At 36.8% G+C, this 14,143-nt stretch overlaps 2 protein-coding genes across 2 annotated transcripts; both read right to left on the bottom strand.

Moving 5' to 3' along the window:
• Positions 1–408: 408 nt before the first annotated feature.
• Positions 409–4,049, bottom strand: LOC126600875 (IQ domain-containing protein IQM6-like). Its single transcript, XM_050267576.1, has 8 exons — positions 2,866–4,049; positions 2,617–2,731; positions 2,469–2,534; positions 2,301–2,389; positions 2,121–2,208; positions 1,764–2,000; positions 1,570–1,671; positions 409–1,424 (listed from the first exon to the last, which is right to left on the bottom strand). The coding sequence occupies exons 1-8, from the start codon at positions 3,300–3,302 to the stop codon at positions 714–716; spliced, it is 1,845 nt and encodes a 614-aa protein (XP_050123533.1). The 5' UTR covers positions 3,303–4,049; the 3' UTR covers positions 409–713.
• A 5,073-nt stretch (positions 4,050–9,122) lies between these two features.
• LOC126600879 (homogentisate solanesyltransferase, chloroplastic-like) lies at positions 9,123–14,087 on the bottom strand. Its single transcript, XM_050267581.1, has 10 exons — positions 13,821–14,087; positions 13,047–13,168; positions 12,793–12,939; positions 12,166–12,391; positions 11,326–11,399; positions 10,543–10,635; positions 10,044–10,161; positions 9,825–9,887; positions 9,656–9,688; positions 9,123–9,474 (listed from the first exon to the last, which is right to left on the bottom strand). The coding sequence occupies exons 1-10, from the start codon at positions 14,037–14,039 to the stop codon at positions 9,400–9,402; spliced, it is 1,170 nt and encodes a 389-aa protein (XP_050123538.1). The 5' UTR covers positions 14,040–14,087; the 3' UTR covers positions 9,123–9,399.
• Positions 14,088–14,143: the final 56 nt, after the last annotated feature.

Genomic DNA, 14,143 nt, shown 5'->3' with positions numbered 1-14,143 from the left:
CGAGACTTGGGAGCAGCCTCTCCATAAATGGGGGTAAGGCTAGCCGACATTCACCTCTCCCAGACCCTGCGTAAAGCGGGAGCCTTGTGCACTGGGTACGACCTTTTTAGTCTTATAGGCTTCTATGTTCCCTCTCCCTAAGAGAGATGGAAAGAAGCTTCAATTTATAGGCGTATGCAGACCCTTAACCTTGTTCTTTTACTAGTAACATGGTTGTCTGGGTTCCGTGACATCAATTGATTCAAACCTGGCTTTTCATGAATATTGAACTCGTCCACTAGATTTAGAGCGTTCAATAATTCTCCCTTGAGTACAATAAGCTCCCCCAATAGCGAATAGTCCTTTCTTTTTTGGGGGAACTAATAATAGAGCGCCTTGTGTGTTCAACCTTGATCACACCCTCAAGAATAGGAGGCAATAATAAAGTGCTTTGTGTGTTCAAATAGAATTATTGAGGTAAACCTTTGAAAGGTAAACCTCAAGCAACTCTTTTAGGACATCAGAGTAAGTAGAAGCACTTTTAGGCAAAGCACTCTTAGGCGTTGGGAAGGATCTCTTTCTGAAGAGCTGTTGAGTCCAAACCCTACAAAAAAAAAAAAAAAAAAAAAAAAACGGCTCTAAAAAGAATGCGTAACAATTCCTATAATATTAGCATCTTCTCTATCCCAACATGTAATAATCCTTGCAGATGATCTTTTCATCTAAAACGTACTTCAGCCTATGGTGTTGTGTCGCTTGCTCCTGGACGGGTGTCCAAGGGGACTTTTGGAGGAGGTTCCCTCTCTACTCAAAGGAGACGGAATCAATAGCCCGGGACTTCTTGCCGTTGTTCTTGGAGAAAAATTGGCTTGCTCCAGAACCCGGGACTGAAGCTCCAAAGGATAGTCCCTCATGCAACCAATTCGCGGTCCAGCTCCTGTTGTCCACCTGCTTGTTAAATGCTGAGCCAACTGGTATGACTTCATTCCCTTGTGTGAATCAATCCTCTGCATGATCTTCTCCTTTGGCACTGGCTTTTCATCTTCTTCGAATTGGTCTTCTTCGAACAAGTTCAGTTTAGGGACCATGAAGTCTTCTTCTGTTAAGATTGATTCTTCAGCTGTTTCATAACCATCGTCATCCGAGGCAGAATCTATGAAATATTCGCGACACGTGATTGGTATTCCGTCCTTCAAAATGTCAAACGCATCGTTCCTTTGTGGTATATCGAGTTTGCCTATCTTTGAGCAGAATCTTTCGGGTAATCTAGACAGAATAGGGTTGGGATTTTCCGCAGAATTAGACTCCTCATTTCTTGATTCATTGTTATGTTGCCCTGTGCCTTCGGTTTTTGTTGTTGCGGTTTCTTTTGGTTTTCGTGGGCTAATTCGGATGTTGCTGATCTTTTTGGTGAAGCCTCCATCTTCTTCATCAGCTGGAGTTTGCTGTAAATTGAAAGAGAAAACTTCTTTATTCTTTAGTGAATGTCATATACTGCTAAGCTACATAAAACATCATCTTCTGAAATTGACAAATTGTAGAAGGTAATTTCTTGAACTAAAACAAAGAAAGTTTGCTGGGTGTATATACCTGAACATTTGTGAGATCTACGTCGTGTTCCAAAAGGAACATCATAAATTCCTGAAAGTTTTCTTCTGTGGGGAGATAATGCCCGCTGTGAGGCCAAACTGACTGTTGATATAAACCAAAAAAGGAAAAGGAAACGACAAGTATTGTGTTAAACATCGTCATAGCAGTACATAAAGGATCGATCTTCTATATACCTTAAGAATTCCTTGTTCCACTACTAATCTTCCAGCAGAAAGTGTTGCTCCGCCTGCCAAGAAACTCGAATGTTGAAACGTCCCCTTGCTCTTCTGTCCAACATACAATGTCTTGGTTGTGCTAAGCACAAATATCCACTTTGTGCCTTTAGGTTCTGATGTGTCAAGAAAGTTTCCACTCTGCTTGTACACGAACTTCCCATCCTGCACTACAATTTCGTAAGTCTCTCGTTCGATCTGCAAAATGAAGCAACCGTTATCAGTAATTTGGTTCCCTATGAAAGTTTAGGGTTAGATTGAAACTTTGGTGAACACCGAGAACATGAACAAAAAATCATGATGAAAGTTGAGGCTCACCGGGCCAAGATACTTGATGCATTGTGTTTGAAGCTTCGACCTAGGGCATACTTCATGGCTGACTTCTCTTCCTTCTCCTATATCGAGCCTGCATTAAGAAATAAACTTTCGTAATCACGAAATAGGTGCTATACAATGTTCTTGGCTGTAATCATTGTATGATGTCCCAAATTTACTTACCAATAGAAGAAGGGTTCTTTACTTTCGCAATGGAGCCATCTGGCGTAGTAAAAGTGAAGATTGTGGCCATAGCGATGTCGAGGATCAATCTGTTAGGAGGAAGGAATACGAGTGAGAATTCAATCTGTAAAGAAAACTTAGTACATTGACTCCAAGTATGGAACTTACTGCCTCAAGCCAATGCTGCAAAGCAAGTTTACGTGCTTTTTTATCCTTCGACAAACCTTTTCCCACCTTCAAAAGAGTTGCAGCAGAAATTAGAACCATAACTTAGCAGTACACAATGCATGGTCACACAGCTTTAGAACAGGCTTACCTTTGCAGCTTTAGTTCTTGCCCGAGACCAGCGAGAAACAGCTGTCTCAGGTTTCTGAATGTCGAAAAATGATATAGAGCTCCGCTTTAGTTCAGCAAAATCGAGCACCTTCCACCTACAAAGTGAGCCACCAAAATATAAATCTAACAGCACGAAGTAGGCATAAAAAAAATTTCCATTTCCTTTCATGCTGAAAAAAATGGATGGCACAGTTCTTCAAATTGCAAGCACACACGAATCAATGCATACCATCTCTGCTCCACAAGAATTGCACAATCCGCAAGCTGTCTTCTCGTGCGAAAACTCTTATAAACTTTCTGCAACCTCAATGCAGCCTGGTATCTGGGCTCCTTGAACGAGTTCTCAGATGCCTGCTGTTTCTCTCCAATACCGCTTTCTGCTCTAGCAGACACATTGTTTTCCACATCCCCGGAAGGTGAGTTTGCTGAAACGGCATCTAATTCCATCTCTTTAAAGTTAATTGTTTCTTCAAAGTTCATATTTCCTGAACCAGGTGACTTCATTGTAGCGGTTGGTTCCAAATCACAGCAGGTGTTGGAGCTCAATGACTGCAATGGCTTCCTCTCTTCTTCTTTCCTATGACTAACTGGACTTACAAGAACAGCCCCACAATGGCTATCCAAATCATCAAAATCTGCAAGTGGGCAGGATACTGGAAACCCCATTGACCACCAAGGAATTTAAATAAATAAATTTACCACAAATAACCAAGATCTGTAACAACAAGATCTATGGGGTCTCTATAACTGCAAAAAATGAACAAAATGTACAAAATTAGTTATGAAAATGTTCATAGTATTCACGAAAGACATCATAATTAGTAATATTATGGCTCGTTTTGTTTCCAAAATTAGATTGGATAACTCAAATAATTCGAGATATGGTGAAGGCAGAGGCGAATGATTTTCATTTTGACGGAATTAGAAGGGACTAGAAATAAATGAAACTTATCGCTTCTAATAATGTTATTTGTGGCGATTAGAAAATATAAGTGTCCTTTATGAGTAATTAATCTTCTACCTTCTTGTTCCGTCCTTCAACATACCTTGAATATAGCAAGTTATACAGCTAAATGAGCACCAAATGAGCCCTTACTGTTCAAACATTTAGGAATGGAGTTCTACCATTCTATACATACATGGATGGAGAAATCCATGTCCTCCCCATTCCTGCTTTTCTACAAGAAATCTAAACATTGTTCCTCAAAAGCTGTTTTTGCAACCTCCATGCAAATAGCAAAAAGCAGGCTTTAAATCCAACAAAAACAACCAATTCCTCAAATGCCTTAAATGCAAGTACTAAAATATATCACTCCCATTGCAATTTTCAAAAAACAAATTAAGAATTACTCAAGAGAGCATTTTGATACATTCATAAAAACAAAAGTCTGATAATTGGTGGCAAATTAAACACAAAAATAGGGGGGGGGGGGGGGGGAAACAACTAAAAAAGATTAAATGAAGGCTACACAATAAGTGTTTACCTTAAACCAGTGCCATCTCTCCTTTTGATTCTGTCTCTGATTAAGACAAAGATTGAGGTGAGATAAACAAAGAAGGGTAGAGAGAGAGAGAGAGAGAGAGAGAGAGAGGGAGAAAGAAGAAATGGGCATGCAAATGGGGGGATTGGCAGGTAATGATGAAAGAGAGAGCGGGCAATGTGGGTAGTTGAAAGTTGATAGGGTTTCTATTTTATTAAGCTAATTCAGAGCTTAATTTACCTAGTTTTTCTTCTCTGTTTCTGGCTTAACACAGCACCTATACGTTGGCTACATGCTATTCTTGCAATGCAACCTTTATATATAGAAAGCTTGGAGATAGAGAGAGAGAGAGAGAGAGTTTCGAGAGATAGAGGGAGTCAGTAACAATTGAAGTATGTTGTCCACACACATGGTATTGGCCACATGAGAATATATTTAAGGCAAATAACATATTCACAATTGGATTTGATCAAGAAAATGAATGGTTCCAATTATTAAATTTGTACGGTGAAAATGCATTAAATGCAAGGGACTAACAAGGTGGTGCACCACATAGGGTGGATGCAAGTATTGTCCCATGTTTAAGCACGCCTTCACATAACTAGATTGGCTAGAGCACATGTGTTTTTTCTATGCATTCAAATTCAAATCTATTTTCAATAATTTAATTAGATTAGTTTCAAGATTTCATAGGGACGATTGGTGTACCACTGCTAACCACATCCCCCTCTGCTTCTTTGGTAAAACGGAAAGGTGCACACGCCACACGTTTTAGAGGATAATTAAGTAACTTTCTTGTTTAGGGTTTGAAACCTTTTGTTATTAATAACTAAAACTAAATTCTGTTATGATATGAGTTATCATTTACCAAAAGCTAACTAATCTCAGTTTAGTAATGCAATTAGTTGTGGATGTTAAAAATTTCCACATTTCTTTTATTTGATTTTGCATGTGTGGATTTTGATTTTATTGTTAATATTAAGGGAATCTTAGTCTATACTGGCAGAAGATTAGAATTAGAGATTGATAAAATATAAAAATTATGGGGTTGTGTAATTTTTCAATACAATGATCTTGCAGTTGAAGCTAAAATAAATCACATGTAAAAAAGAATATCATTATATTATAGTAATTTAGTAATAATGAATATCTCTGAATTTGGCTAAATATTTGGGGTCACTTTTTGTTGGAGGGAAGCTTCTCTGGCGGTACTTCTTATTCGACAAAAGTCTCTGCTGGATTTTGAGCCGGAATATGAGATGTTTGACTCAACAAATATATTATCCTTCCCGATATGCAAAAGCTGCTCCCACTCTCTAAAATGATCTGTCGAGTTGACCAGCACATTCTTTTGGAATTTAATTTATTTTTGTACAGAGTGGATCAAATTTTCCATAACAAACCACTGTAATCATTTATCTCATTCATGTAAGTCAAACATTCGCGAATAATTTTAGTTTACTTTCTCCGCTGCATGCTAATTAACCACTCTAATCTTCTTTTGGTCACTTTAACCAAATCTAATCAAGCTGCAAACACGATCCACATGATTCATGCAATTCCTTTTGAATTGTATATAGATACTTTTACACCTAATACAAATTAACCTTTCGAATTAACTAGTTTGACACATTAACCGTCCAAACCTTTGTCCCATCTTTTTCTTTACTCACAAAATTCGAGTGGTTGAGATAGATTATTGATGTGATCCAATTCTGAATTCTAAAGTTTATTGTTTTTTTTTATACAACAGTGAATTGCTCTGGTGATTATGGTAATTATGTACAAACTACTATGTTTTAGATTTAAATCTAACTTGAAATAAATTAAAAAGAAAATACCCTTTCATTAATTAATTATCTACGTAAGTCATGCATGCACATATGCATGGAAACTTCTTTGGTAATATAATATAATAAGGGTAGTGATAGTGTGTAAAGTAGTTAATCGGACGCAAGAAGCTCTATGGGAAGTCCTTTGCTTAATAATTATATGTAAAAGAATATGTCGAGAAATCCAACATGTCAAATATAATGTTGGATTTTATACCATGCAATTTTTTTTTTTTACGGTAAAAGGGAATTCATTTCATAACAAACCAAAACATAAAAATTATAGCAGGTGAAGAAGGCTTCTAAAAGGACCTCAACCGAGTAAACCCAGTGGGACAAACCCCGACCAAGGAACAAGAAGCCAACCTGCCAATTACATCATACCCCAATCCCAGACTCATCCTCAATTCATTGCATTAACCACGGAGGACCCGTGTCTACCCATAATGATAAAACCCGACAATGTTTGGTGCAACATGTGCCTCAGGATGCAAATTAAAACGAGCTAATCGATGAGCGACATTGTTTGCATCCCGAGGCACATGCTGCACCACCACCTGATTAGCCAGTAGCAAAGGCCGAATTGTCTCAACATAAACCCCCTCCGCACCCAAGCCGACATCATCTTGAGTGAGTAGATGGATTTGCTCATGTAACTGAGTTTAAGTAAGTGAGTATAAATTTAGTCCAAGTGGCGGAGATTGATTTGCTCATGTAACTAAGTTTTAATTTTAGTAGCGTTATTGTTCAATAAATATTTGATACGTGTTCAAAAAGTGCACTACGTCATATGAAAAATGGAGACTACGTAGTGAAACAACAACATGAAAGAATCTATTCAAGTGGTGAGTGTATATAACGAGATAAGTTAGAATTAAGCGGGTCAATGATTCAATTCCCATCTATCGTAACCTAAAAAATATTGTCAATCACGCAGATACCACACATTCATACATGACCTACATTAGCAAAATACTTCTGATCCGAGTAGCAAATACTTAAAGATGCACCTAAATGTAGGTCATTTGATTCAAGATTTGGTTGTGGAGTGGTCGATCCAACATGTGAAACGTTGTTACATTTCTCACTGTAAGTAAAACGTACGAGACTGCAGAAGAACACGTTAAAGTGCATTTAATTTTCCGGCAAAAGTTAAGTTTTAGCAATAAATTGTGCCATTGTTTTTTGGCTCACTTCATAAATGTAAAATGGGTCACCGCCACTGTTTTGACAGTGTGGTTGTAACTACCCTTCACTTGAGTATTATTCTCTATTTCTTTTCTCCGTACAATTGATTTTATTTTTTCACTAATACAATAATATATTTACATTTAATTTGTGTTAAGCCGCACAACGGAGTGCGAGTTCAAGTCCAGTGGGAATGAAGGTCTACATGAGATAAGAGTGATGATTGGAGATCAAGAGGTACTAAAAAGGGAGCACTTTCATTATTTTGGATCTATCTAGCAAAAGAACGGATGATTGAATGGAAATTTCAACCATAGAATAAAAGTTGGATGAATGAAATAGAAGAGTGCATCGGATATGTAGTGCAGCCGACGTATGCCACTAAAGTTTAAATGAAAATTTTATAGGATTGCAGTAAGATCACCAATGCATTATGACACAGAATGTTGGGCGATCAAACATCAACACGTGCAAAAGATGAGTGTGCGGAAATGAAAATGCTTTGTTAGATGTGTAGGCATACGAGAAATGACAAGATTAAGAACGATGATATTCGAGATAAAGTAAGAGTGACCTCAATTGAAGAAAATATGAGAAAAGTTTGATTAAGGTGATTTGGACATGTAAAAATGTGAGGACAAATCCCAAATCGGTGATGGACAAACCATGCAATGGCTTAAAAGTAAGTCGTGCTATATTTCATATTGTCAATTGATTTTATGATAAAACCTCAATTTTTTTTCACATATGAGCAGATTTACAAATACTCGGATTAGAAAATTCAACTAAGAAGTTATCATCTCTAAATATTTAATTTAGTGAGTGTGAAATCACGTCGCATTTACATATTTTGCACCATCACCGTACGGCCTACTAGATGAGTAGGATTTGTTTAGATTAAGATTAGATTCGATTGTACGACCAACAGCTATCGCTGCGGGCTCTGTAGCTTTCTGCGAAAGTGCTTTCCATATTCCGACTGAATCGAATGGCCACCGAAGAATCTCCGACAAGTTTTTGTTTGGATCAAGTTGTCCAACGCGTTTTGTATTTGTAAAGCACCGACAATATACACTCTTCGCAAACAACTCACACATTCCCTAGCCCGTATGTATAGTATTTGATAAACAAATCAAGAAAATTTCTTCATTATTACTTAGCATTGATTGATACGGAGATAAATAAGTAAAATTAAAAATAGAAAATCTAAACGGTCGTGTAATCAAATTTAACAGCTAAAATACGCGTAACATTAAATAATATATAGCATTGAAGCCACACTCACAAATTATATAGTCTTGGAAAATTTCAAGAGAAAACTTGTAAAATGTTATTCAATGGTATTTTTTCTCGTCATTTGATTGTCTGTAAAATTTTAGGCTAAAGAGTGTCAAATTTGGACTAAGCCACACAAAAGGCCAACCATAATAAATTAGATATCGAACTCGCAGTTTATATGATTCGAACTTAAAATCTTATGTTTACAAGCGGAGAAAAAAAAAATCGGACCATAGTACAATGTAACTTTACTGCACTCAATTTTAGTCCAAAATAGTGGCACTGCTGTTGTTTTTCCTATATCTATAAGTTCAGAATTAAGTACTCTTAACTGCTTGATCAATATATTCTTTGTTGCACATCATACAACTTTTATATATTTATCTATTCATCCAGGATATTAATGCATACACGCATTTTCCACAAGGAGTTAGCCAGTTTAGTGATTACATTTAATGTTGTTGATTGCCCAGAAAGCAAACTTTTAGTTCAGTCCTTTAGTTCAGTTCTTTTCATGTGGAAGCCCAGAAAGCAAACTTTTAGTTCAGTCCTTTAGTTCAGTTCTTTTAGTTCTGTTTGGTGTCCGTCCCCTCGAAGACATCACGCCAAACCTCAAGGACATCCGATAAAATGGTTCGGTGCACCAATTGTCTAGTTTACCGCATTCAAAATGTACTCAAATGTATTTAAAATTACACCAGCATCAGTTGTTCACGTGCACGTGATTTATATGAACCATTGATGTACGTATGTCCGGCAATGCATAGCTATATGCCCATTACCAAATTTGGCATGTCAAATAGTACATCGTTAATAACAGAATTCTCACAGCTCAATTTATTTGTTACTTTTCCTTACCTATGAGATAAGAATTTGATACAAGAAAAATTTATCGCATACGGATTTATATAACATAGACTAGTTTCTTGTGCCAATATTTACAATTTGACAAGAATACAATTCAGAAAATACTGACCCGAGTTGCTAGATGAAAGGGAAAAGGAGATACTCGGCATAGAAGAGATTCCATATAAATCTGTAGTAGCTGGCAATTGCTTCCTGCAGAATATGCATTCGACGATGTAATCAGATGACGAATTAAACACTCTCTGTCAAGTTCTTGGAATATGAAAGCATCATTACAAAATAGTCATGCTGAATTGGCGTACTCCAATTTGTAGCAGTTGATCATTAGACCAGTAAAATGTGCTACGCATGCAACACACGGTTTAGTATTTACCTTGGTGTAATTTGCTTGCTCGAGCACCCAAGTCTGAAAGAACGTAAGATTATGGTATGTAAGAGTTTAACATTAACCATAATTTCATTAAATGTTTGTGTATCTACGAAAGGCGCACAAGCTTCCATAAATGCCTAAGATACAGTGGTAATCACCCTAAGATACGAACCTGGAAAACTAAACTCAGTGCCAAGATTGCATGCATGGGTATCATTAAGCTACGTCTGAATGCCTGCAGCACAAGCAATTCCAGGACTTGAAAATTTTTGGGTCGAAGGAAAAATACAGGAATTTCACAAACATAATTAGTCAAAGCTAATAACTTTCTGTCCAAGCGCAAGGACAGAGCAATCATCTAAAGGTAAACTTCAAAGGGATGCATACTCACCTCCGGCATTAAACTTGCTGTGAATATGGAACCAACATAATTTAGTAGCAGAAGCCCAGAACCAAGAAACGCAATGTTTCTAACTCCGAGTTTTGTTGCAAATGTTGATATTTCAAACCTGCAATCATACTAATTCAAATGAATATTTGATGGCATCTATAATATAAGGTTTCAAACATAAAATAGTGGCATATTCAAATCTACAATTTTACGCAAGGAAAGTATTAATTGTGAATTCACGAATTCAGTGACTAACATCAAGTATGCTAATGCCTTTCCGCAAAATGGCACCTATCCAAGATTTAATGTGTGGTTTGTGTGTAAAATTAATCAGACAGAGAAAAAACAAAAGGAAAAAGGAGTAATATTAAAACTAATAGCAAAAATTTGAAACTGTTTTTAACCATTGAAAAGTAAATTATATGGGTGAAAAAAAGTATGCAGAGAAAGAATCAAATGAGATATCAGCAGCCAAGAAGTAATTAGCCCTACAACTCACTTGCGGTCCCCCTCTACATCCGGAAGGTCTTTTGTTATCGCAATAACCAAAGCAAACAATGTTACAAAAGTGGTGATAAAAGCAACGGCCGAGCTGCAGATAGAATGTGAATTTCAGCATTAGTATGTACATAGCTAAAATAATAGAAGCATATAGCACGATTCACAAGAAAATGCAAGATTATAAGTAAATATCTTCAGTTGTTAGAGAAAGCTCGCTTGGTCGTTACTTTACAATCCTGTATTAGTCCAATCTAATTTTGGAATCATACCTGTACTAATGAGTCCAGATTTTCTGATTAAAGCCCTCTTGGTCATTACTTAAATAATAGTGAAATATGATTAGATAATAGAATTATTTCTTTTCCATTATAAGTTTTAGGGAGGAGTATTCAACAATTATGTTTATGAATTCATTTGGATGGTCTTCCGAAAGCTACCAATGTCATTTTTGACAAGACTAAAGGAACACCCATGTTTTTTCTAAAGAAAGTTACGATATGTTATGGCAAAATAGACAATAAAATACGCAAAGTGAACAAGCAGTCCACAAAAATCAAAAGCAGAAAGCGATACGAATAGAGAAATCAAAACTAAGAAAACTCAAAGAGCTAACTAATAGCAGCTGTCCAATCAAGCCAAATATAAGAAAAGGACAAATATCTAAAATCTGACGATACGGACACCCATAGAGAAGACCAGGAACACCCATGTTTTTACACCATATACGATGCTATGGTTTTATCTATCTACATGACAAAACAGAATAGGGCAAGTAACACACCTCCACTCAAATTGAAGCCCAAGGGCAGCTCTAGTGGCATAATATACACCAAAATTGAGAAGGAAACCCCTTACCTGCAATAGTTATTTTGTTAATCTCTTGTGACATCCTACTGCTGGCGAAACATATGAAAAAATAATGTTTTACGCACATTTATACAAAAGATCATTGTAGCTATTTCCACAACGCCATAATAGCAATCACAAACATCCTAATCCTTTTAAAACTCTTTACTTTTCAGGCTCCTTTCTAGTAAGTTGTCCAATTTTCAGACAGTCATATTAGATCAAGCTATACTAATTCAGTAAGAGAGAGTGTTAGACTATTGTAAGCATTAGATGCTTCAGCCAAATAATAATGTCTAACTACTGTTTTGAGCCTAACGGTTTTGTTTCATGTGGCTTCGAAAATAAATGACTTCCTTTTCTGTCCTCATCATGGGCCTACTACCCTCCCCTCTTTTTCCACAACTTAGTTGAAAACGGTCAATTTAAATTCACCCCATTTCTACGATGTGTCTTCATGAGTATGAGTTGTAAACTTGTAAATTCCTACTTAGTTCCTCTATTGCTTTCAGATGCCCTTTTCTTGTGATCAGCATATATTTGTTTACTGTTATCTGTTTAATAGTACCCAGAAATTAAAAATGAAAACTTAATATTAGCTTTATTCTTTATTTGGAGATTTTGAAGATAGCCCATGAATTTCAAATTCCACGAAATACCATATCAAACGATTGAATTCTAAGTAGCTACTAACTTTAGAATGGATCCAAAAACATAAAAAAAGAATACATCATTCTATTGTTAGAAATAGAGAAGGGGAGAAAATTAGCAATACCGTGGCAATTATAAGAAAAGCTGCAACAGGAAATCTCTTCATTCTAAGCGGAGGAACAGAATATATGGTGCCAAGGAAAAGACCAAGACAGTAGAGAGAAGTAATGAATGCCCCAAAGTTCAGTCCAACAATCAACAAGCCAGTCACCGCAAAAAATACCACCAAGAGCCATGCTGATTTAACTGAAAGATCCCCTGCAGCGATAGGTAAATAAGGTTTGTTTACCCTGAAACACAAGGTAAAAGGGCAGAATAAGTTTAACATGAAAAAACTTTGATGGTCAATATGTCACACAACAGGAAAACAACAGAACAGATGACAGTTTAGCAAAAGGTCAAGATCACCTGGGTCTATATTTTTCAAGGAGTAAACAACACATTTTTAACAAGAGTCTCTAAGTCCGATGATTGATATGCATCAACTATGAATCTATAACATTCTGATAAGGGCCAACTTGTGCAGGATCTTAAACAAAAAAATAATAATAATGAGCATAACGCTTTTGTGGTTGTTCAGAACTAATATTTTGAATTTAAGGCTGCATAACTGTGTGCGGCGTGTATAATATTTATCTATCTCTATGACTGTAAATTAACAGGAAGATGTGTATAAATGTGTGCGGCGTACTTGTCAATTTTGATATCGTAAATCTGATTGATGCCAACTATATAACCATTCCCACATAGTAGCGCAAAAAGACCAGAGAATGCCTTAAACAGCAGAGACCACTTTATCAAATTGGAGTTCTCAATCAAAGCTCTTGTCACCAAAGCACTGCGGACAAAACAAAAAAAAACAAAAAAACTCGGTCAACTGCAGCAGCACTGAGTTGGAATTTAAACTAGTTTACTAGCCAGTGTTCTCCATGGTAATTTACTTACGTAGACCCGAGAACTGTCCCACGTATGGTATGGGGCCTGAGGAATCGCCAACAAGCATCTTTAAAATCTGAGACTTTGGTCAATACTGGATTAGATTCAGCAGCTCCAACTTGACTGCAGGCCTGGCCAGCATTCACTTTCACTTTAATGCCATAAGAAAACGCTCGAGCCTCATAAAATGATAGACTATATGTACAAAATTTGGAAGCAACCGTGCACGTGGAACTAAACGAATTACTAAAAACATTCCCAATGAAAATAATCTCACTAACCAGGGACTAGGAGTATAACATACAAAGAATCACCAAATTTCCCTTTTCTGTATTTACATCTTCTAGAATAAGAAAATGGGTTCATAACTATCCCAAACTTCTAACCAGTTTTTGCTGCTTTGACATGTTCAATATTAAGACTTTTTTCTCGTTTTGACAATGCGATTCAAAACAAATTTACGGGAGGGGAATACAAACTTGGGTACGACGGGCAGAGTACACTAGCTAACATCTGAGTTCAACATTACTCGAGAATAACAAACAAGTCAAAACTTCCAGTTCTACTAACACTCACTGAAACATGGATTAAAATTTCAAATCTCTCTATCTCTCTCACAAATTGGAACAAAACTAAACGAATCCAACTAAAAAAAGAAAGAAAAGATGAAATCTTTCTCGTCAAAATTTGACATTGGCATTGTTTAACAGCCATTGCTAACAGAAAGTCAGAAACAACCCCATTGGAGCAGTTAAAACTTAGGGGTGAAGAAATACGGCATACCCAGATGGAATTTCGCTTCTTCCGGCAGCTGAGCAAAGATTTGGAGCAGCTTCTGGACAGCCCAATTGAGTACAAGTTTGTCCTGCAGCTTGAGAGAAAAGCAGCTGATTTTGCAGTGGTGGGATTAGCAGAAATTGGAGGAATATAGGAGGAGGTGCTGCAGTGAGGGCTTATAGCTGGGAACCGCGGAGAAGAGGAGGGAGCGAATGAGAGATCCATGTCTGGAGGGAGAGAGAGAGAGAGAGACGATAGGACTGGTAAACTGAGACACACGAAAAACAGAGGATGAACGACATGTCGTTTAAGAAACAAACAATATGTAA

Source organism: Malus sylvestris, chromosome 14 (assembly GCF_916048215.2).
Source record: "Malus sylvestris chromosome 14, drMalSylv7.2, whole genome shotgun sequence".
Lineage (NCBI taxonomy): Eukaryota > Viridiplantae > Streptophyta > Magnoliopsida > Rosales > Rosaceae > Malus > Malus sylvestris.
Note: the sequence above shows the minus strand (reverse complement) of the source record. Positions and strands in the feature narration are given on the sequence as shown.

Coding starts and splice junctions, on each gene's coding strand:
- LOC126600875 (XM_050267576.1), bottom strand. CDS start 3,302: ATGGGGTTTCCAGTATCCTGCCCACTTGCAGATTTTGATGATTTGGAT. Junction 2,732..2,865: donor ATTCTTGTGGAGCAGAGATG/GTATGCATTGAT, acceptor CTCACTTTGTAG/GTGGAAGGTGCTCGATTTTG. Junction 2,209..2,300: donor AAAGAACCCTTCTTCTATTG/GTAAGTAAATTT, acceptor TTCTTAATGCAG/GCTCGATATAGGAGAAGGAA.
- LOC126600879 (XM_050267581.1), bottom strand. CDS start 14,039: ATGGATCTCTCATTCGCTCCCTCCTCTTCTCCGCGGTTCCCAGCTATA. Junction 12,392..12,792: donor TACGATATCAAAATTGACAA/GTACGCCGCACA, acceptor CTTGTGTTTCAG/GGTAAACAAACCTTATTTAC. Junction 10,636..11,325: donor GGGCTTCAATTTGAGTGGAG/GTGTGTTACTTG, acceptor TTCTATCTGCAG/CTCGGCCGTTGCTTTTATCA.